At 48.8% G+C, this 22487-nt stretch overlaps 1 protein-coding gene across 5 annotated transcripts in view; it reads right to left on the bottom strand.

Annotated features, from left to right (window-relative positions):
* The window catches only part of Ntrk3 (neurotrophic receptor tyrosine kinase 3), a 375670-nt gene extending 353711 nt beyond the window's left edge, over positions 1–21959 (bottom strand). For all 5 annotated transcript variants that reach the window (XM_052160417.1, XM_052160425.1, XM_052160432.1 and 2 more), the window contains exon 1: positions 21712–21959. In XM_052160417.1, coding sequence (XP_052016377.1) covers positions 21712–21959 — 248 coding nt within the window. The remainder of the gene's footprint in view (positions 1–21711) is intronic.
* Positions 21960–22487: the final 528 nt, after the last annotated feature.

The raw sequence follows: 22487 nt of genomic DNA, 5'->3' as shown, positions 1-22487 counted from the left end.
AAGGCCACCTTTTTTGCCTAATTCTAGAATCAGCTTTACTAAGAAATGTAATGGAAATCTATCCGTGTGTGTGTGTGTGTGTGTGTGTGTGTGTGTGTGTGTGTGTGTTGCTAAACATATGAGTAATTTATTTTCCTATTTTCTACTGTCACCACTGCTTTTTTCATTCACAAACATAAGTGGAAAAAAAAAAAGCACTGCCTGAACTTTAAGATGTTTCTGCCAACCCTCGAATGAGTCCTATCCTTAAGCCAACAGGAACAGAGGCTAAGCCTGGTGTTCTTGGCCATCCCCAAATGAGTCTCAGGGCTTATTGTCAGCTCTTAGTTCCTCAAAATTACCTAATCTCGGGTAAACAGGGGCCTTGCATTTCCTCCATCCCACCTTAAAACCTAAAGCAGCCTTCCTGCATCCCCTCCCTATCCAGATCCCACCTATACACCAAATTACACATTGTCCCTTTCCTCAGAGTCCCAACCTGTCGCCTAACCCCACCCCCCCACCCCACCCCCCACCCCCGTGCACACTGCTCTGGGGCAGTCTCTTTGCCGGCACTCCTGTCTCATCAGCCTGGACCTAACTCAGCTGAGTGTTGTATCCTCAGCAGAATGCTTTCTACCCCAACAGATGCACAAAAAGGGAGGAATCCCAGTGTGGTGAACTGGATTGAGCTGGACTGATCAACCTTGAGGTCGTCTAGTTTGACTTGACCTTCGTTCAATAATTATATTCCTTGAAGCAAAGTTCTGGGAAATTTGAGAAACCATCCAGTACTCAGGCTTTTAGTCTATTGTGATTTTTGTTTGGTTTTTGCTTGTTGGTTTGTTGGCCATTTTCTCACTGTTAAGTTGGACAGCTGTCCTCAAGTCACTTCATTTGAAAGGAACTATCTGTTCTGAAAGGTGACTTCTGAGAAGTCTATTTTCTGTAAACACACCATCGGTAGATGGTGACCTGAAGCTATGATAAGAGTTACAAAATATCCCATAAAATGGACCAGGATCCTGCTAAGCACTGGAAGACACTCAACCCCATGCCCTGCAGAGCCACTTCAGAGTAATGCATGCCCTTGGAGAGTCAGGAAAAGTTAGGACCATTAACCCTCACTAAGCCAAGAGCTGATGGCATGGGTCGCACCCATATCATCAGGACAGAGAGTGACCAGTTGCCTGGACCCCTTGCCCTCCCCCAGCCCAGAATCAAAGTTTGACTAAAGCTCAGTCTTTGCTTTATAAATCTCTGCCTCTTAATGATGGCTTCAAGGCTGAGGGGAGAAAGGACCATTAAACTCACTGAATAAGTTAATGGGGCAGAGAGAATCTATTTCGGAGCCACCCCGGGCTATTTTCCTCTGGAGCTAAAGCCTGAATAAGCAAAAAGAAAAAATTAAAACCATAGAGCACATTGCCAATAAATAACTCCGGGTGTAATCTCTCAGCAGCTAGGACTTCATTTGTAGTGATATTATAATGCAGATCTGTCGCAAGGCACCTCCATTTCGGAGTTCTACCTGTGGTTCTGCCTGAGGACCTTCCCTCCCTGTGTCTGAAACAGAATGATGCAATGCTAATTACTCTCCAGGCACTGACTGGAGAGCCACTGTCCAACCAGCCACTGTCCAGTCTGCAGGCTCTTTAGGAATCATGGGGAGACACTGCCTTCATAAAATCAGCACAGAGAAGCTCAAGTTGGTATCTCCTCAGACTATCTCGAAGACCCTCCAGTCCTTCTGCTGTAGAGATGCAACCAAGAATGCCCAGCTGTCTCCAGCCATCTCAGTTTGCACCTTGGATGTGTTCTCAAAACCCCAAATCCTACTCTCTCTGTGGGAAAACGCTGCTAATTTAAGGTTGATGTTCACCATGACTGGATAGCCTCTGGGCTTGGTACAATATGGCAGAATCCATTAGCAGGGCTTCTCCTTCTCTGACCTTGTCTGGGGAAATCTGAGCCCCTACACACACACACACACACACACACACACACACATACCTCTACCTGAGGAATGTCACATAGCCTCAATTATATTACACGATCAATTTTCTTTCCCCTGATAATAAACTCTTGAACCATTCCTGAACTGTTTCCCCCCATGCTAATTGGGCACTTTGGGTACCCTAAACCCTCAATCAATGATGACCTTTACCCATCCTGGATATTTTCACCCTCAGTCCCCCAAAACTTTATAATCCTTGAATCACCCTAAGTAAAGTTGACTGCCTCCTGATAGCTGGTTCTGCTGTGGCTGTTCACTCTACACTCGCAGGGCTTCTGGACACACTGCCCCTGCTCTTTGTCTTGCCCTCAAGGATCTTTAGAGACCCACACTCTCTTCTTTATACCGAATGAATGCCAGATGTTGGTTTCTTTGGCTTTGCCACCTCTACTCCTTGAGAAAACTTCTTGCTTTCCTTCCTCCTCCCCCTGCTCCCTGCTTCCTTCCTTCCAATCGTCCCCGTCCTTAAACCCCTGACTGTGTCCTACTCCCTAGTGTCCTGCTCACTTCTCTTTCCTGTCCTAGGAGGAAGCTACACTCCCCACTGTCTACCTAGAACAGAGCCAGAAACCTGAGTCTTAGGGCAGGGAAAACACAAATAATTAAATAAGCCAGAGCTCCTGTTGGTAAATGTTGAGTCCCACCAGACACATCTTGTTTACTCTTTAATATTTAAACATGTTAATTAAATCTCTGAATAAACAAATACATTTTAGCAAGTAGTGTTCCTGAGCTGGAATTCTGTCACCATGCCCCTAGGTGCCTTTCAGATGGAGCTAAGTCTTCTAAACTTCTGCCATGTGTTGGAAAACCTGGTAGGGAATCACTGAACTATCCCAAGAAGCCTGCTCTTCCAACCAAAAGAAAAGAGACAACCCTTAGCTCATCACCCCAGACATTCCAGGATGCCTCTCAACCTCCCTGACCTTCCCAAGATTCCCCAGGCCTCCTCCTGTCCCCAGCAGGTGATCCGTTCAGTCAGTTTATCGTAGCTCTTACTTAGCCAAACATGTCCTAACCATAGAGAGAGAGAGATATACAGACAGGCAAGAGCCCACCCCATTCTTCAAATGTCTCACAATCATTTATTTTGCTTTCTGTTTAGAAATTTCACTTGGCTGGTGCCAGACCCTTTATGTATCCAAGGCTAGCCTTAAACTCTTGATCCTTCCTTCTCTACTTTCCAAATGATGGGTTACAGCATATCCCAACACACCTGGCACTCACACTTCTCTATGAGAAGGCCATATTCACCAGGCTTACCACGCATCTGCTCCCTTCTTCTCTGGCCAAGACAAGCTGCCTTCAGCTCCCCAGAACTCTCTTTATTCCGGTTCCTTCTACCTAAAATAGCAACCATCTCATCTGACCTCTCTTGAGTGACTAATGTCTGCTCATTCTCTAGGTTACGCTTTAGCTTTCTCTTTACATAGAAATGGTTTCCATGTGCCTTCCCCCTGCATGAAAGACTCTCTTCAGGAGCCCCTGCATGCTTCTCTGCGCAGCCTACACTCATCTCCTACGATAAAGGAGAATCACCTCCTCTTTAACAGGGAAACCCTCTGAGATTTCCTGTTTCACTAGGATTAACAACCAGCCGTTTCCCACAGGACTCCCAACTAAATCACGGGAAGAATACTCTAGCCCAGGGGACTTGTACGGCTTCCTTCTGGGACACATATGGATCCAGGTTTGGCCTCTAGACAGGGATGTACAGTTCCAGGCTGGAACGCACCTTCCCTGAAGGGGAACAGCCTCAAGGAGCACCCAGTCTGGCCCTGCTTTCCCAGTGTCAGAGTGTTCAGATGGGCTTCAGGAACACCAGTGTATCCTTGGGTACTCCCAGCTACTCTCAGAATTTTGTCAGAATGGATCCCAGCTCTGTCATGTTGCTAATGGGTGACTTTGAGCAGAGCTGCCTTTGTCTGCTTATCTGCAAGTCAGAGACTCAATGTGCCCAAAAGAAGCTATGGGCACAAGCCTCTCCTAACCCAGGTCAACCACAAGCTGTTCCCATGTTAGATAGGACTCCTAAGGAAAGAGGGCAGGATGGGTAGAAAGTTAAACATACTCAACATACATCCCAAGACCCGAGAGAAACAAAACATATGTCCGCCAAAAGGCTCACACGAGAATATTCATAGTGGATCTAGCCACAAGTCCAAAACTAGAAGCAGCCCACGGGTTCCAAAAACAGAACAGATAAATCCAGGTTGGCCACACAATATAATACTACACAGCCATAAAAAGGAATCCAATACTGTTAACTACAGCACGTGGGTGAATCTCAACAGCGCATCATTCTTGCTAAATGGGAATTACATGATTGCACTTGTATGAAGCTGTGGATCAGACATAAGTAATCTATTGCTGGCAAGCTCAAACCAGTGGTCAACTCTTGAGGAGCTGGTGGCAGAAAGAAGCTAGGAAGGGACATAAGGGAACTTTCTGGAGGTTATTAGTATATCTTGGTGGATGTGGAATCCACAGTGCACATGCATTGGGGAAGACTCGGAGAATAGACTCTGAAGATGTAAGAATCTCACTGGATATTAGCAGGGCCTGAAGTTAAAACACTGCCACACTTCAGCTGGATGATATGCATGTTCAAGTATTTAAGCAGCATTGACTAACATTTACCATTTCTCTGAAATATATCAGGGAAGTAGCATGAAGTCAGATAGGGGAGCCTGAGGTAAGATGGTTATTAGAATACACAGAAAAACTGTACCTTAGGCTGGCCCTAAACCTTTTATGTTGCCAAAGCTATCTTCCCTGCTGTGGAGGTTCTCCATCGACTCTATGACATGCCTGCTCCCTCCTCCTCAACCGCAGGTGTTTATCAAGAGAAGACCGTGTGAAGACGCAGCATCAAGGTGGCTGTCTGCAAACCAAGGACAGAGACCTGGGAAGGAAATGGTCCTTCTGACAACTTGACCTTGGATATCCAGCCTCCAGTGACACGGGAAAGCACATTTCTGCTGTTTAGCATACTTAGACTAAGTGATAGAAACTTTAGCTGGTTTCACTGTTACTTTTGTTTTAAATTTCAGACGTAGTGGGTGCAATGTTTTTGTTGCTTCGAGGTTCTAGGGTTCTATTTTAATAGATATGAAAAGTGAAGGATTACAGGTTGAAAGCATTACCTACCTATCACCTTGAACATTGTCATTTTCTGGATGCTAATATAAAATAAACAGAACAAAAAGTCAGGCCATTCAGAGTAAAAGTATTCCCCATTACTCAAGAGGCTTAGCAAGAAAATTTCAAGTTCAAAGCCAGCCTGGGATACAATGTTAGTTACAGACCAGTCTAGACAACTTAATGAGACATGAATTCTAATTCCAAAGTGAAAAGCAGGCTTTAACATGTAGCTACAGTGGTAATGGGCTTGCCTAACTTTTGTTCCCAGCACTACAAAATTCAAAGAGAACAATATAAATAACTCTAAGACCCTATACAGACCCTACTTTCCTCTCCTTCCCTGGAAACCACGCTGTGAAAGTGGTTTGTGCCGAGTCACCAACTGCCTTGTTCTCCCACATAACTGTGATCATAAACAATACATTGTAGCTGTTAGTCAAGGTGATCTGTTACATATTGTCTTGGTTAGGGTTACTCGCTATGATGAAACACCATGACCAAAAGCACGTGGAGGAGGAGAGCATTTGTTTGCCTGTACTTCCACAACACTACTTGTCATTGGAGGAAGTCGGGACAAGAACTCAAGTAAGGCAAGAACCTGGAGGCCGGAGCTGATGTAGAGGCCGTAGGGGATTGCTGCTCACTAGCTTCTTCCCATAGTTTACTCAGCTTCTTTATAGAACCCAGGACAACTTTCCCAGGTGTGTCCCCACCCACAATGGGCTGGACAGTCCCACATCAATCACTAATTAAGACGATACCCTATAGGCTTGCCTATAGCCTCATCTTACTCAGGCATTTTCTCAAGTGGGGCTCCCTCCTCTACAGGGACTCTAGTTTTTGTCAAGTTGACATGAAAGTAGCCAGCACGAGTATACAACATGGAGTGGTTTTTAATCGGCATTCTTTGTAAAAGATTGCTGTTACTCTCTGGATGACCAAGTTTACTCTTTCCTACAGAAGTCCATTATTTCACTATGATATGACTCCCTCCTGGACTCAAATGTCTCCTGACGTTGTGTCAGTTTATTTCCCACCACTTTCCCCTTGCATGGGCTGCTATATCAAATGTGGGAGCCCAGCTTCTGCACTGAGCCTGGGTCTGAATCCTCTCCACCATATCCACCTGTAGCCTCACAACAGTGTGGATCTCTCGTGGCCCCTACTTCCACATCTGCAAGATGAGAACAATCCTCCCACATGTGGTTACGGTGTTGATTAAGTGAGCTACTATATCAACTGTGCCAGGTGCGCAGAAAACAGTCAACAGACAGCATCTGCTTTGACTGTGTGCTCCCGGGAAGGGAGAGGGAATAATCCGAAACCAGGAGTCTGGAAAACAAAGAGATTCTTGAAGGGGAGACTGAAGTGATAGGAAGGGTCCAGGTGAGCAGAAGAAAGATCTGCTTAGGCAGAAGAAGCTGGCAGACCCCAAGAGCCTGGGTAGGAAATGCTCGGGAATGGAGAAGGAATGGTCGGTCGGGTTGGCCAAGGGCTCCAGGATTCCTCCGAGAGGATCATGGGAGGCAAACGCCATAGAGAGGTGCTCTAAGCTGAAAGGCTCCAAATGCAGACAGAACTCCATCCTTTATCATTTGGAGCCAACGAAGCCTCCCGAGCTGCACCTAGACTGCGGCTTCTCCTGCTTCTCAAGTAAGGAGGGGCATTCTTTAAAGTACAGCGATTCTTTTATTCTTCGGCTACGCCTATCAGACCATCTGTGTCTAAGTGAGTTCAGGTTGTGTGCATCCCTGAGAGGAAAGGTGCGAGGATGCGGACCACAAGCTGAATCCAGGCACAAGACAAAGGGAAGGAGGAAACAGAAGAAACCTGGGACCATAATAAAATCCTTGTCAGAACCTCTTAGGAAGTTGTCTGGCATTCTTTGAAGAGGGCAGCATTAAGACTTCTAACAGTCTGAGAAACTATTTATAAAAGTCTTATGCAAAATGTGAAACCACCTCTGAGCTCACTCTAGACTGTAGAGCTTGAGAGCCGAAGGAGTGAACAGTCACACTCCAAGTGTGGCCGTGGCCCTACAGTCGTGGCCGTGGCCCTGCAGTCGTGGCCATGGCCCTGCAGTCTGTGCTTCCCCACACTACAAATTCTCAGGCCAGTAACAGATGTTTGGAATCAGAAATCCTGCATATGCATGTGCAAACACACACACACACACACACATGTATGCCCACACACATATACACCCATGTATGTGTGCGCGTGTACGCATACGTGTACACACACACACACACACACACACAAAGCACAGGTATGTGCACCTATTCTAAAGATATGAAATATAAAATGCACCAATTTTAAACTTTTGGATCACTAACCCAACACCAGCTGTGAAAAATTCTGCACAAGGAAACTTTGGTTCATGAACAACATTTTTAAAAATATAGTATAAATAACCTTCAGGCTATGTGTTAGGCATATATGAAACATAAATGTATTTCATGTTCAGACTTGAGTCTCAGCCCCAGGATACGTCGTTATATATATGCAAATATTCCCAGGTCTGAAAGCTATCTGAGATTCAAAGCATTTGTGATCCCAGGCTATGCAGAGGACGGATACATGGCTGGAATAGAGTCTATCTCGGGAGCCCTGTTGAGCGTGGGAAGGGCTTGAGCTGAAAGCGCCCTTAGCCTTAGAATTGCTCCTGGAACACGGTCACCATTACTGTGTATGAATTCAAATCTCCCTTGAAGATTTTTCCAATAAGGGAGAGACTAGAGCTCAGGGGCCATGGAAGTAGGGAAAGCAATGAAAATTCTATTTTGATGTCCCAACATCCAGGGGCAGGCACATAGGGTGGGATATGGCAGCTTCAGCAGCCTGCGAAGTCTTCTGGAGAAATTGGAGACATGAGGTGAGCCTGCTCTAATTGATAGGTCTCCTAGGAGCTCATACGGGGACAGCCCAGAAGGAGCCGTGTCAACATCATCTGTCCCTTGACCCCCTAGGTAGGTAAGGATTCACAGTAGAGGGCGATAGAGTGGAGACTGTCTGGAAAGCCCTAGGACAGTGAAGTCCAGACTGTACACTGTACGAAGGACAGGAGTTGGGCTTGTGGGCTTGCTGTCACAGCCCTGGGGTGGAGCTCGAGGACCAAGAAAGACTGAATAGTCATTTCCAGGAGGATAAAAAATAAGTCCACAAAACTAATCTTAAATGGAGGTGGAGAGATTTGTGTCCCTGGGACCAAGGTGCAGAGGAGGGTGGGGACTGGTCAGGTTCATTCAGGCTCCAGGGTGCACCTAGGTGCTGGGAGTGGAAGCTGGGTCCCATTCTTCAATAGCACATGAGACCCATCTCTTATCCCACCCTATGCACCTCCCATCTAGGTTCACCTCTGCCATTCTGGTGGATTTTGTCTTTCTTTTCAAAATCTGGGCACTGAGGTTCTGAGAGGATTGGCTGGGCCACCTCTGGTCCCCTCTTATCCTTTAGTATATATCCCAAGTGGCAGCGTCCAGAGGTAAAGGCAAGGGACCAAGAGAGTTGATGCTCAACCACGTATATCCTAAAACAGCAGCGACAAAACAGACTGTCTGCATGTCCTTTGCATTGCTTCTCCACGGTGTCCCCAGAAGCAGCTGGCCCGTCACAGGCCCTCATGCTGAGTAAATACCCAGATATGTGAATTAATAAGCACAGGAGCATCTGCCTGTCCCAGAGCACACAGGTCTTTGGTGTCCTCGTGTCCCCTCTCTCCTTCCAGATCCCTGGGATTGCCTTCTAAGCAAACGACTTGACTCCTAATCTTGGTTTCACATAGACAGAGTGTGACACAGTAGAAATGGAACTCACCTTCCTTGTCTTCCTAAAATGCCATGGGGCTTCTGTGGGTAACAGTAGGACCAGTGGATCAACTTTATAGCCGAGAGGTACCAACTGATATCTCACAGCACTGATAACCAACAGTCAAGGGACCCGGGGCAGGCAAGTGGAAAATGTCTAAATCTCAATTTACGAACATCATTCCCTGTCTACCTCGGGGAATCCATAGTCTTGTGCGCGCGCGCGTGCACACACACACACACACACACACACTTTTTTCATTAGATGAAACCTCCTTTCTGAAGAGCCACAGATCATCTGTTTAATTTTAAGATTCAAGTGGGAAAAATAGTGATTATTTTCACCAAGTTGGACCCCAGGCCTTAGCATTGTGTCAGGCCTATGACTGGTGCCATGGATGTGCATGACAAAACGTAGACTCCTTCGTCTCTGTTTCCTATAGCTGGAAGAGCAGAGCTGGCCCTGTTAGCACATCTGTCCACTCTTCCTCCATAGCCCAGCTGCTAGGAGGGTCTGGACAGCAAGGCCAGTGCCAGACTCCTGGGTACCACACCGTCGGTGCCCAACCACAGCCCAGTGTTCACAGTGGTCTAAAGTGAGCTCTTTGTCAGCTGTGTACTTTGAAAACTGTCCTTGGAAAGGTGATCTCTATCAGTCAGCATCTACCCCAAGGACAGAACCAGACTCTCCAATACAGCACAGAACCTTCCATGAGAGAAGGAGAGGTGTACCAGGAGACCCTCAATCCTAAGACCCAGACACTTCCTCATGATCCTCTTCACTACTAGGAACTGAGCAGCCCTTGCTCCTCTCTCATGCTGCTTCCTCCTGGGTGCATTCCAAACAAGGTGCCTGCCTAGGAAATATAACTCCCCCCGTTCCCCTCATAACCTCACCCCTCCCCCACCATAGCCTTGCCCCTCCCCCACCATAGCTTTGTCCCTCTTCCCTTCCCTCATGTTATTTCCCACTCGGTGTCTTCTCACCACATTTGTTAAAATGACTGCCACTTAAGACGTGGCAGGGAGTCAGAAACACAATCTGGAGCAAAGCTGATATTAAATAACTTCCTGAGCCCGCATGCCTGTCAATGTTCCCTCCTGAGTCTCAGGTACATCCATAAAGAGGCTAAGAGGGGTATGAATCCAGAGATACCCCTGTTCCACCTCAGGGCCACTGCTTTGCTGAGAGAAGGCCCCTACCTCTTCCTGGCTGTGCGCATCACCAGCAAAGCCCAAAGTTTAGCCATTATCAACACATAGTTGTTACTTTGGTGTCCTCGTGTTCCCTCTCTCCTTCCAGATCTCTGGGATTGCCTTCTAAGCAAACAACTTGACTCCTAATCACCCTCACCCCATACACACACCAAGCAAAGAATGTACAATCACCCTGGAAGTACCTTCTAGGCAACCATGCCAGCTCCCATTTTTCAGATAGATACATCACAGGACCTCCAGTCTGTTAACCAAACCAAAATATGAACCCCCAAAATATGAACATCGACCACAAAGAGGTAGTGAAGAGGGAGGAAGGGAGAGGGAGGGAGTGATACCCTAGGAAACGCGAAGAAAGATCTGAAATTAGATGCCAAGATTGATTGGTGACAATAAAGTTATTCCATTTGTGACTTCCTCCTACAGGTCCAGACAAGAAACACGACTAACAGCTATCATTGTGCTAACATCCTCAGCAAATCACCCACAGCAGTCAGAAATTTAAGTAGTGCAAATCCCATTGATGGATCCTCTGAATCTGGTGTCCCCTGGCCGGAAGCCTGTCCCATCTGACTCCAACCATAGCCAAGGACTACCCAATACTTGCTGTTCTCCATCCCAGCCACTGGGTAGCGCTGCTCCCCCCAGTGACTTGGAACCACAGACTATTTGTTAAAGAGACAGATACAATGACCCCATCAAGCCCACAGGATTTCTGGGTTGTGACCTAACTTTGTCCTTCTTCCTGAAAAAAACAGACAGGCTAGTACCTGAGAATCCACTGTGTTCCAGACTTTCCACATATCATGCAAATTAATCTCTGTGGCAGCTTCTCACAACCACACCTCCTGATAACACCTCACCTTTCAGGATGAAAAAAAAAAAAAGGTACACAGAGAAAGTAACTTTACTCATCACTTAAGCATGCAAGAAGGGCACAAACTGGAACCCTTGTTTTGACACCACATGTAATGACCTTTTTGCACTGCACAAATAGACATCCCTTGAAACCTCTGTCAGTGTGGTGAACTGCGGTTAAATCAAGCCAGTTGGCCATGACCTCAGAGTTGCTGGCGTCTGGGAAGAGACCAGGTGTAGTAGACGTTTCTCAAAGGAGCAATCACAATAGGCTACATAGCACCTACACAGCAGAAATCGTGGTCTAGTGCCCTCTTGTGGCTTAACATGGAACTGAAGCAAATATACTTGATTTGGTACAGTCAGGCTGGAGGGATTTAGCATTGCTCTCTACCGTGATGAATACCTGGGCTCTTCCTACCAGGGCAAGTCTTGGAGTCACCTCTGTGGCTGGCGAGCTGATTCGATTACAGTCACCAAAAGGGAACTCACTAGTGAATGCCAAACGATATGCAGAAGGATGGCAATGAAGCCGTGTGGGACAATATTGGCCAGGGGCTAGGTACTCCTATCTTAACCCGGTCAAAGGTTTCTGTCGTCCAATTCCTGGTGCCGGAGATGGGGAAGGCAGTCAGGCGGGTGTCGTATCAGTAGGAACCATATTCTCCCTGTCCTGGTGACAGACAGACAGACACATGCTTCAGCTATTTAGTCCCCTTCTTAAAATGCACACCATGGTGACTCTCCTCCTGCCTCCTGCATCTAGTTCTAGGTGCTGGCTACTCTCACAACACCCTTTAATCCATATCTCCCAGAGCCCCAAAAATGTTACTGCTTCCCCCCTCCTACAAGCTCCACACACCAGTCAGACTCTGGGTACCCATTCCAGCAAAGGCACCTCACAGCCCAATTTCTGACTCAGAGCTATTGAGGGGCTTGCCTGGATCCAAAGGCAACAGAGGCAGCAAAGCCCCGAATCTCCTGAAGTCACACAGAGACACCTCTCAGGGAAAAGAACAACAGAAAGGCTGGGCACTTTCATGGGGGGATTTGGGAGAAACTCGTGGGAACTCTTCTAACCGAACCGCCTAAGAGAAGATGAGTCTGTAGGGGTGTGTGAAATGAACAGGATGTGGGAAATACCAGAAGTGGGAAGAATAGAAGAAGGGCATGGAAATACCCTTGCTCGTGAAGATGTCAGTCTGGGGTGCTCTGACGGGAAGAGGGAGGAAGACATCTTCCAGAGCCTTTCCCGCCCTGTATACATCCTCGCTGCAATCTTACGAGCAACCCTGGGCTCTTCTTTATCATCATCATTTTCATATGAGGAAACAAAGGGCCAAAAAATATAAATAAATAGCCAGTCCAGGTTACCACAGAGAAGTGGCAAGGTCACAATCAGGTCCTTCATGCAAAGGACTGGGCTCGCTTAGGGTGCTGGAAATGCCCAACCCGCTCCTGCGTTTCAGTGACTTGGCCTTGAAAAACTGCTCAGAAAGAAGTTGGTGGGCAAAGACGGGTCACAAGAAAGAGGGCCTCATCTGTATCCCTGGGCCAGGCAGCTGTGAGCTGCCCCGGGCCCTCCAGCTCAGCGCAGAGCAAATGATCTAGCTTCGAGCGCTGGTGACAAGTCCACTGATGGACTCAGGAGCACATGAAATCAAACATCCTGCTCAAACACAGGACGGCCTGGGGACAGAGAAGGACCAGTGAGTCTCATTCACAGCAGGCCACCGCTAACAAGATGACTAGATAGCAAGACATTTTCATACCTGCTGAGGCACACTCACCCAGGGTCTGGCGGGGTTAACATAAACCACCGAGCTCCCACCTCTAGAAAGAGGCAGAGTGCCGTGTTTACTGAGCATCTCCTTGGCATTCAGGGGCTGCCAAACAGGACTTGGAGGGCAGGAAAAGGTAAAAGCTATGCTCATGCTCTGACCAGCAGATCCAACAGCCTGAGCAAACAGGATGAGTAAAGCTCACTTCTTCCAAGACCCTGATTCCAGTGTCACTACCAACTTTCTGTGTCCCATCAAGCCTGGGATTTTCCTGGGCAGGAACATATGTCCCTTTTAGTTCATTTCCACTATGCCAAAACTATGCTCACTCCTGCTGCTTCTGAGACTGAGATGAGGGGGAAGAGGATGTTCCCTCTATAGTAGACTCCCTATAGCTTCTCCCAGGGAGAAGCCAAAATACCCAGGTTGGAAGCCTCGCATCCCAGACCACACAGATAGAACCAGAGTAGGGACGGCTCTACAGAGAATCCCTCCCTGCCAGAAGCTTAGCCCCGACTCCTGGCAGGCTCCAAAAGCCCAGGCTGGCAATCAACTTGCCACTATCCCGGCTCCAGCTCTCCCTGGGTAAAACCACCAAGAATCGACTCGTGCATCATGCTGCCCTCTTGTGGCCACCAGGAGTCTACACACAGACAATCTCAGCAAGCAATAAGCCAGTGGCTTTAAAGTTTGTTTACAGCTACCTCAGACGGTGATGCACAGGGAACGCTGAGGAGAGGCACTTGTGCGTGTACAAAGACGCCCCCAGATACTCATGCATGCACAACACAGCGTACTGCTTCAGGAAGCCTGTATTAGGACTTCGAGTCTCGTTTCTCTCTCCAGGGAAACTCATGAATCTTTCCTGCCCCTGCAATCCCTGAGCCTCGGGTGCAGACACCAAAGGGCAGTGGGAGGAGACCTGGGGCAGCAAGGCCCCCAGCATCCTTGTGTGCTTTGTGCTCCTAGCTCACTGGGCTGGGACATATCAATTCATCTGTCTGCCAAGTTCTTCCTCTGAAAAAACTGGATCTAGCCCAAATTATCCTCCACCTCCTTTTCCTGATTTATGGTTCAAAGTCTTGATCTTCTGCCTAATTCAAGTCCTCCCAGACATCCAGAAACAGAAACAACCAACATGGTATTGGACTCCTCACAGAGCCTGTGAAGGAGGTAGGTCACACCACCCACTTCATAGTGCCCTGTGACCCTGCGGGAAAGGACAAATTAGCTAACCCCACTGCAGGAGCAGAAGCTGAGGCCAGAGAGGGTCTCTGATGTAGCAAGTCCACACAACCATAGGGCGGTAGCAATAGGGTTTGCCCAGCAATGTTTGTGCAGGACTCTCCGGCTGTCTCCATGGTTGTCATCTCTCATGCTCACAGCTTATCCCTACAGGAGAGAGATGATAGATACATCATCCGAGCAAGAGGCACAAAAAGTCTAGGAAGAGGAAGGGGCTGGAGCAGTGAAGACTACCGATTCACAGAGACAGTAAAAATGGAGGCCCAGGAGTACCTAGGACTCCCTACCCAGGGATGCGACTCCCAACCTTGGCTGCCAACTCCAGCTGACCAGCTCTTTAGATTCCCCACCACATACCTTCTCTTGTATCCGAAGACAGTTCTGATACCCTGAAGCTCTAAGAGAAATTACCCAGCTCCTATCGATGTGGGAAGGCTAAGGGTGCCTGGAAAAAGGGTGGGTGGGACACAGCCCCCCAGGAAGGGCAGCACTTTGGGAACAGAATGGGGAGAGAAACCAAAGCCTCCCACCAAAGCCTCCCTCTCCATTAGAGGTCTGTCTGAGGCTTGGTTGTTCTGCAAACACTATCCTCATGAGCATCCTGCCAGCCTTCCCTGCACTACCAACCAGGGTAGTTCTCATCCACAGAACTAGAAAGGTGTGAAATAAAGCCTTGAGAACCTCGACTCCATGTCCAGCCTCTTATTTTATTATTAATGTATCACAATAGTAATATATTCACCTATGTGTGCCTGTATATCTAGGCACGTAATCACATTTATGTATCCACAGCATACAGAAGGATATAGACAATCACCTTAATATTCAAAAGCCAGATTTAAATATGAAATCAAGGTCCTTCTTAGACCCAGTTTTCCCATCTGTAAACAGGACTAGTATATATTTAATTGACAGGGTTGGAGCAGTGTTCTGGGATACAGTAAGTGTTGAATAAATGATAACTATAATCATTTATCTAGTCCTTACTATAATCAATTATCTAATACTTGATACTGTGATCAGTTACTGAGCACTCAGTAAGAGCTGGCTCTTAGTAGTGGTGGTCACATGACGGTTTTCTCTTCACCATGCTATGACGCGGTACACTGAGTTTTAACAGTGCTCTTCTAGAAACTTGAGGCCCATGGGAGCAAAGGGATTTGTCCACAGCTAGAGAGAAGCCCAGCTGGGGAGAGCAACAAGAGACAGAAATTGCCCAAATCTCCAAGTCTAATGCTTGGAATTAGAATCCTGAATCTTCAACCACCCTAAACCAGATGACTCTTTGTGGCGGTACAAGCCAGGCAGAGGCAGCAGAGACAGTTGAGGCCAGGGAGAAGGACTCCCAGACCTGCTGAGTGCCCCATTCCCCCAGCCATCCATGTAAATAGCTCAGCAGAGCCCTCTGAGTTTCTTTCTAATTGGCGTGGGCTGCGGGCTCCAAGGAGCCCTGGGGCTGCCAGCTTTCACATAGTTGCTGCCTCTGGGGACCCTGAATTTGGAAACATTGCCCCAGAGGGAGACACAGGAATGGAGGAGACTCTGGCTTTGGCAAAGTTCCCCCAAAACAGGAGGCAGGGTAGTGTAGGAGGCCACACCAAGCACCTGGGAGTGCCACTGGAAAAAGATGTCTCCCGATACTCTAAGTAACCCAACTGAGTCCCTTGTTCTCAAGGCCCCAAATCTTTGGGAACACGAGGAAGGCCATGCATACAGTCTTCTGGTCCCTACCCCACCCTCTGCTCCAACTTCTACGGAGCCTTACCTTACACTCAAGAGAAGCAAAAATGTTGGTGATCCGTCCTCCAGTGAGGGAAGACTCCAGAGATCTCTCACTGGAGGGAACCACTTGAATTGTCACTCTTGATGACACAGGCCATCCTAAGGAAGCCTGTATCCATGACCCACCATCAAGTATTTATGTTTTCCAAAGCAAAGGCCAGACCAGAATATTGCTCAGAGAGTGACATTTGACTCTGGCTTATCTATCACTCTGGCTCACCAGCAGATCTGGATGACACACCCGCCATCCAAGCCAGGCTTGGGCCAGATATACAACATTCAGCTCCCCTTTCCAAGTTATAAGAGCAGAGTAGCTCTGTAATGCTGCTCTTTGGTCAAGAGACCTTTCTAGCAGAAAGTCCTCCACATTTCCCTTTAGGGAAACAGGTCAATAGGGTACCCAGCTAATGAGAGGGTCAACTCAAGGACAATGGAGCCATGGGAAGCAGACCAGCAGTGGAGGTGCACTGAGGAAGAGTTACCAGCTCTCCCAACACCTCTGGTCCTTTCTGTTGGAAACTCTATGGTAACCTAAGACTCCAGTTCTGCTCTTTTGTTTTGTTTTGTTTTGTTTTGTTTTGTTTTGTTTTGTTTTGTTTTGTTAATGAATCTGTAAAATGGGAATAATCAGCCCTGCTTATACAACTCAAATAGTTCTTTGCAAAAAAAAACACCTGAGCAACTGCAAACTGGGACTTGTGACACAAATGGCTAATGAGCAACTCCGGGGAGATGCGTCCACTGCTGAAGGCATCATTTGAGTGACAGTGTGGCTCCTGGGGGATGTGACCAGCAGTGAAACCTGTGATAGAGAAAGGAACCACTCCTGGGCCCACTCAGCCTGGTCCCATCTTATATCCCATGTATCCATACCAGTTAACAAATGCCTTCAGCAAAGAACTGAGTAAAAAGTAGGAGAACAGATTCCAAAGTCACCTCTCCTGTCCAGTCCCCTCCAAATGCAATGTCTACCACTTGCAACAAGGGCACCATGTTGTTAGGTTTATGCATGATTTATCAATAAAAAATATATCTCACAAGCCCCAAACACTCATATTTATTAAATTATCATATGCTTGGATATCTCTAATCCACACATTAAATATTAAATCTCTCCTGTTGTAGGCAGCAAGAATAATTTGCGATAGATGTTCTAATTTTTCCATACACAGTGGGATCTGCCTCCCTCCAGCAAATGGAGGACACCTTAGCAAGGACATCTCTTCTAGGCCTCAGCCCAGGGCTGGGAATGAGGGTCATAGAGTCAGTTGCCCAACCTCTAAGGAAAGGCTAAGGACCCTAAAAACAATCTAGAGGTCCACACATTTGGTCCAGGCAGTTAATGAAAAATTGTGTTCTGTGTCACAAATTCCACCAAGTTCTGGTTAACCTGACATTTCTAGATCTGGGGAAGGAAGATTCCCACAGCCAGGGTAGACTCACCTGTGCCCTACTCTTAGTGGTATCACAGGGTCACAGGGTCATTCTAATTCCACAAGGGAGACCCTTAAAGGAGGCTAACCCTCCTGGGCGATATTCCCTGGTGCTGAGAGGGCAGACGTCCAGGTTGGAAGGGACACTCTGACCCATGGCCTGGATTCATAGTTAGATTTACAGGTTTGAAGTGTCTGTAGCCCTCCAGAACATCTCAAGAGAGATGGGGGGAAGCCATCTTATAACTCATTGTATCCTGTTCCATTCTTATTCCTAGTCTGCCACTGTCCCCCAACCAAAGGCACATGAGCCCTGCAAGAGCCTCTCAATGGAGAACCTGAGATGGGGACTCCAGGTCATGGAGAAAATGTCACAACACTGGTAAGGGCCATAGGCAGAAAGGGCCACGGATAATCATATACCATGTACTCAAGATTCATCTGGAGTTGGGGCCACCATCCTTTCCAGACAGGAGGGGTCAGCTAGCAAGGTTGGGCAGGGTTTCAAGGCAGGCCACAGAGTGCAGCTGGAACCCTACAGGACCCTAAGGAATCTCCCAGACTCAAATCAACCCTCCTGGGCCCACGATACAAGTACTCTCAAAGCTATAGCCAGGGCTCTACTGGATTTACCCAAACTATCATGTTCTCAGTTCCTAGGTAGCCTCAGCGCTGATGTCTTTGGCCCCCCAAAGGGAAGCTCAGCCTGCCAGGTATACTGGAGCTGAGGATTCTGGGTCATAGAAGATACTGACATCCAATAACAACCTGGCCTCAGTATAAAATCTTACCACCAAAGTCCACCGCCCCAGCTTTCATCCTGGAAATAACCCTAACCAGGGTCTATTACCTCATGCTTTCAAATGGAACATCCAAGGCCCATTTCAAGGCTTAACCCCAATCCTGGGGCTCTGAATACTTTGCTGCGGAGCCTTTATGGCCCTGGTTCATATGTTAGCTAAGATTCTAGTTCTCACCAGCCTTTGTCAAGGCTGGGTCACCCACCCCACTCCTTAAAATAGAGAAGCCTAGAGAGCAGAGCCCCCAGATGACCCCTTCAGTCCGCTGAGTGTCTCCGAGGGAAAGGGAAATAAAGGAAACTAAAAACCCACCAGACACCTGGCACCTTGAGGCAGTTCAGGCTGATATACAAATGGCGGCTCAGTGCTCCAGTCCAGAGTGCATGGTCTCTGCTAGCCCTGGCAAACGATCTCAAGAATATCTAACCCAGCAATGCCACAGTCTCTACATCCATCTTCTTTCCACCATTCAAAAGACACACGATCCCAAGCCAACACAACCCTGTAGGTCCGGCCTAAGGAGGCAGCCTAGACAACACACCATCTTGGCCACCACCCTCCTGCCTTTGTGACGTCAGAGCCTAGTTGGGTGTGGCTGCCTATGGACCATAAGTTTATGGTGTATTAAGAGTTACAGTAGCAAAAGAGACTGTCCTTTTGAAGAGAAAGGGAACAGAAGACAGGAAGGACTCTTTAGAGTACCTGGTCTATGACCAGATGGAGGTAAAGTCTACCCTCTGCCCTGATGCCTTGCTGCTGATTTCCTCCTTGTATTAACAAGGTAGCCCAGGGGGTAGAGTCTCTTCTACCCACAGCTCTGGATGACCACAGCCACCACTCCGAATGATACCACAAGAATTAGAGCCACAAGAAAACAAAACCCTGTCTATCTAAAAACTCAGCACAAAGAGTTCACTCTCAGAGGACAGATATTTTAGAAGAGCCTGAGAAGATGCCATCTCTCCATGCTAAGAATCTGTTTAGCTGCATATCATCACCCAGAGCCCCAGGCTGACAGGCAATGCCCCCTCCTGACCCTGTATCTCTAGAAATATAAATCTGAAGGACAATTTTCCAGGCCACACCAGGGCTGGACCCTCCCCTGCCCTGTGCTCCTCTTTCTTTAGGCCCCACCTCTTCCAGTAAGCCTTGGGTTGGGGACCTGAGATATGTGTTGGCCAGACCAGGATTCAGTGCTAGGATCAGAAAGTAGGCTTGGGAAAGCCACTTTCCCCCTTATTCTTCCATTTCTTAAAGGGTAAGACGGGGACAAGGGCATGTTCTTCCCTGGATGAACAGGATTCCTCTCCCTCCATGAGACTCCTTCCCTCTGGAATGGGAGTCTGAGCCCTTCCTTAAGTTTAGTCAATACCAGACACAGGCATAACAGGACACTGGGGGGAAGATGGGGTGAGGAAGGGTCATCCAACCCCTGACCTCTGACCTTTCCTACCACTTACTCTTCGATATTAGATGGGTTTAGGAGAGAGTCCTGATGGCCTGCTAGAGCCCAATCCGCATTGAGGGACTCCCAGTCTCCCTGCTCAGATCTCCACAGGCACTCTCCTGGGATCCTCCTAGCCCCGAAAGGAACAAGAGGCCAACTGTGTCCCCTCCTCCCACCAATGTCTCCAGGAACAACTAATCCTACTCTTCCTTATAGAACCGCTTCCCCAAACCTCATTTTGAGAGGTGTGACACCTCTTCGTGACCATGAAGAGCCTATCTGATTGTGACCAATCCTGCCTCCCTGAGGGTTCCCAGGGATATACACATCCTTGGAGCGGAGAACAAGGCAGAGACAGCTCACTGGCTCCCAAACTCTCCAACCCTTGGCACATCCAATCAAATCACCTGAAAATCTCCATGCCCAGCTCCAGAGCACAAGCCACTAAGCTCTTTTCATCCATCCCTACAACCCAGGGGACCCCAGATTCAAGCCCAAGCTTCCCTGAGACAATATGCCTCCAGGCCTTGCTCCCCAGACAGATGCTGGCCTGCAAGTGGGTAGGGGCTCTCCCTTGCCCTCCTCTCCCCTCCCCTTGCCCCCTTGGCTGTCTATCTGGTCATCCTTGACCAGCCTGGAGGTGGTCAGGAGAGAAAGGCAGAGCTAAGATATGGGTCAGGCTTGTCTCCAGGAGGCAGGAATACCTTTTGGGCTGTCCATCTCCCTCAAAGGGTAAGCTGCAAGAACACAAGCCGGCTCCCTTAAGCCAAGAGAGCTGGTGGGCTTTGGAGAGAGCCTGACTGCAATTCCTTCAGGCTTCGTAGTCCTGAGGCAATGACTGGAGGAGTAAAGGCAAGAGGGGGACGGGATACTGAGAGGGCAGTAGCCACAGCACACTAGGTCCCTTCTTGCTCTAGTCTGTCCCCAAGGCAAAGAGCTACCCTAAATGTCTCCCTCAGAGCCTGGCCACCATCCTACCTAGTTCTGGGGCTCCCAAGGGATGAGAGCACAGGGGCAAAAAACAATGAGCTTCCCTCTGAAAATCCCAGGCTATCCACACCCCTCTCCTTCCCGCCCACCCCCACCCCGGGGCAGAGAGGTCGGAGGGGTGGTGGTCACCTAGCTGAAGAATAAAAGAAAGCCAAGCAGGCTCCTGGTGCCCAAGCTCTCCCTTTCACTCCTTCACAGGCCTCTGGCCCGGTCCCTACCAAAGAAACACAACAAGAAGAAAGGAGCAGGCCACTACACCATGTCCTACTCAGACGGAGCAAACCAGCCAAACGCCATGCAAAGTTCAATTTTTGAGAAAAGAAAAAGAAAATAATAATTTAAAAAAAAAAAAACGGAACCGCAGAATTGTGAGAGAAATCTCGTTCCCCAAACCCAGGCCCTCTTCTCTCTTCTCCCTCCAACAGCCTGATTCAGAATTATCCTGGGCAGTTATGGAAGCCCAAGCCAGGAAAGGGTCTGTAGGCGCCCAGATGCAGATGATGGTGGGAAGGGGGGGGGTGTCTCGGAAATGCCCAAAATGGGGTTGGAGAAGGAGGCCCGGGGAGGGGGGTAGGAAAAGCAAAGAGGTAGGCGTCCATGACGGCCTGAACACGTCCGAAGTCTCCTCGGGAGAAGCCAGCTTCCAACTTGTTTACTTATTGGTGTGTTTTGCTGTCTCCAAAAGGAAACAGTTAAAAAAAAAAAGAAAGAAAGAAATCTCAGTTGGTTCTCAAGCAGTCTCTATCTGTCACCTTCCCTCCTCAGCCAAGCATTGCCTCTGCCGGCCGCTATCTGCCACCGCCTGTCAGGAAACCGAGCCGCCTCTACTTTATTCCACTTGAGCGTGGCCAAACTGTTGCTATTTAGTGGGGGGCAAAGAACCCAATTCGCACCCTCGAAACGAGCCTGCAGAGGGTGGGGGCGGGGACAGGAGCTGGGCCCCTTGTGCACTCTGCCCGGAAGGGTCCTCTCCAGGGAGAGGTACCCATCAGCATCATCGGATCACGCCTGGCTGGGGCTGGTGTCACCTGGAACACGCAGCCCTACAGCATCTCCCGAGCCAGGGCGAGCCTGATGCGCACCCGGCGGGCTGCGAACAGAGGCGAGCTGGGGAGCGCAGGGCCGGTTCGCGGGCCGCGGGCGGGCAAGAGGGAGACGCGGAGCTGGGGCGGGGGTTGGGGGGGAGCGGGCTGGGCAGCGGCCGCCTGACTTACATGGAAGTGATATTCCTTGAGATGTCCGTGATGTTGATGCTGGCGTTCCCATTGCTGTTCCCTGAATCCTGCCCTTCCAGGAGAGGGAAAAGGTTCCCATCGTCCGGCCGCCGGCAATTGATCTCAGTCTTGCTGCAGACACAATTTGCAGGGCAAGCCAGCACGGAGCCCACATAGTCCAGCCAGACGCTTCCCAGCAAGAAAATCCGCCAGAAACTACACTTGGCTGGGCAAAGAGAGACATCCATCTCCGATCGCTGCTTCTAAAAAAGAGGAGGAGGAGGAGAGGAGAGGGGGGTGGGGTGGGGGGAGTGGGGAGAGCAGGGGGGGAAGGAAACAAAGACAGCGAGGGAGGGGGAAAGGGGGAGGGGGGCCTCTGCCTTTGAAACGCCGAACGATCAGATGCAAAATCCTTCAGCGTCGGAAACCATCGCGGCCGCCGCCGCCGGGTGGGAGCCTCGGGGAGCGCCTAGTGGCGCGGTCTGCCGGGCATGGTGGCCGGCTCGGCGCTCGCCGGCTTGCGGGGTCCAGGAGCTCTGAAAACGAGGCGCGCTCTCCGACTCCAAGACTTTGCAGGGTTGCAACAACAGACGGTGGGAAGGCAAAAATAATAATAATAAAAAAAGAAAAAAGATGGTGCTAAAGTCACCAAGTCCCACCTCCTGGGCAGAATTAAAACGGACACACCTGCAACACACACTCGCACACACTCACATACACACGCGCGGAGCTGGAGGAAGGAAGAGAAGGAAGATGCAGTCAGAGCTGCAGCAGTC

The sequence above is a fragment of the Apodemus sylvaticus genome, chromosome 1 (assembly GCF_947179515.1).
Source record: "Apodemus sylvaticus chromosome 1, mApoSyl1.1, whole genome shotgun sequence".
Taxonomy (NCBI): domain Eukaryota; kingdom Metazoa; phylum Chordata; class Mammalia; order Rodentia; family Muridae; genus Apodemus; species Apodemus sylvaticus.
Note: the sequence above shows the minus strand (reverse complement) of the source record. Positions and strands in the feature narration are given on the sequence as shown.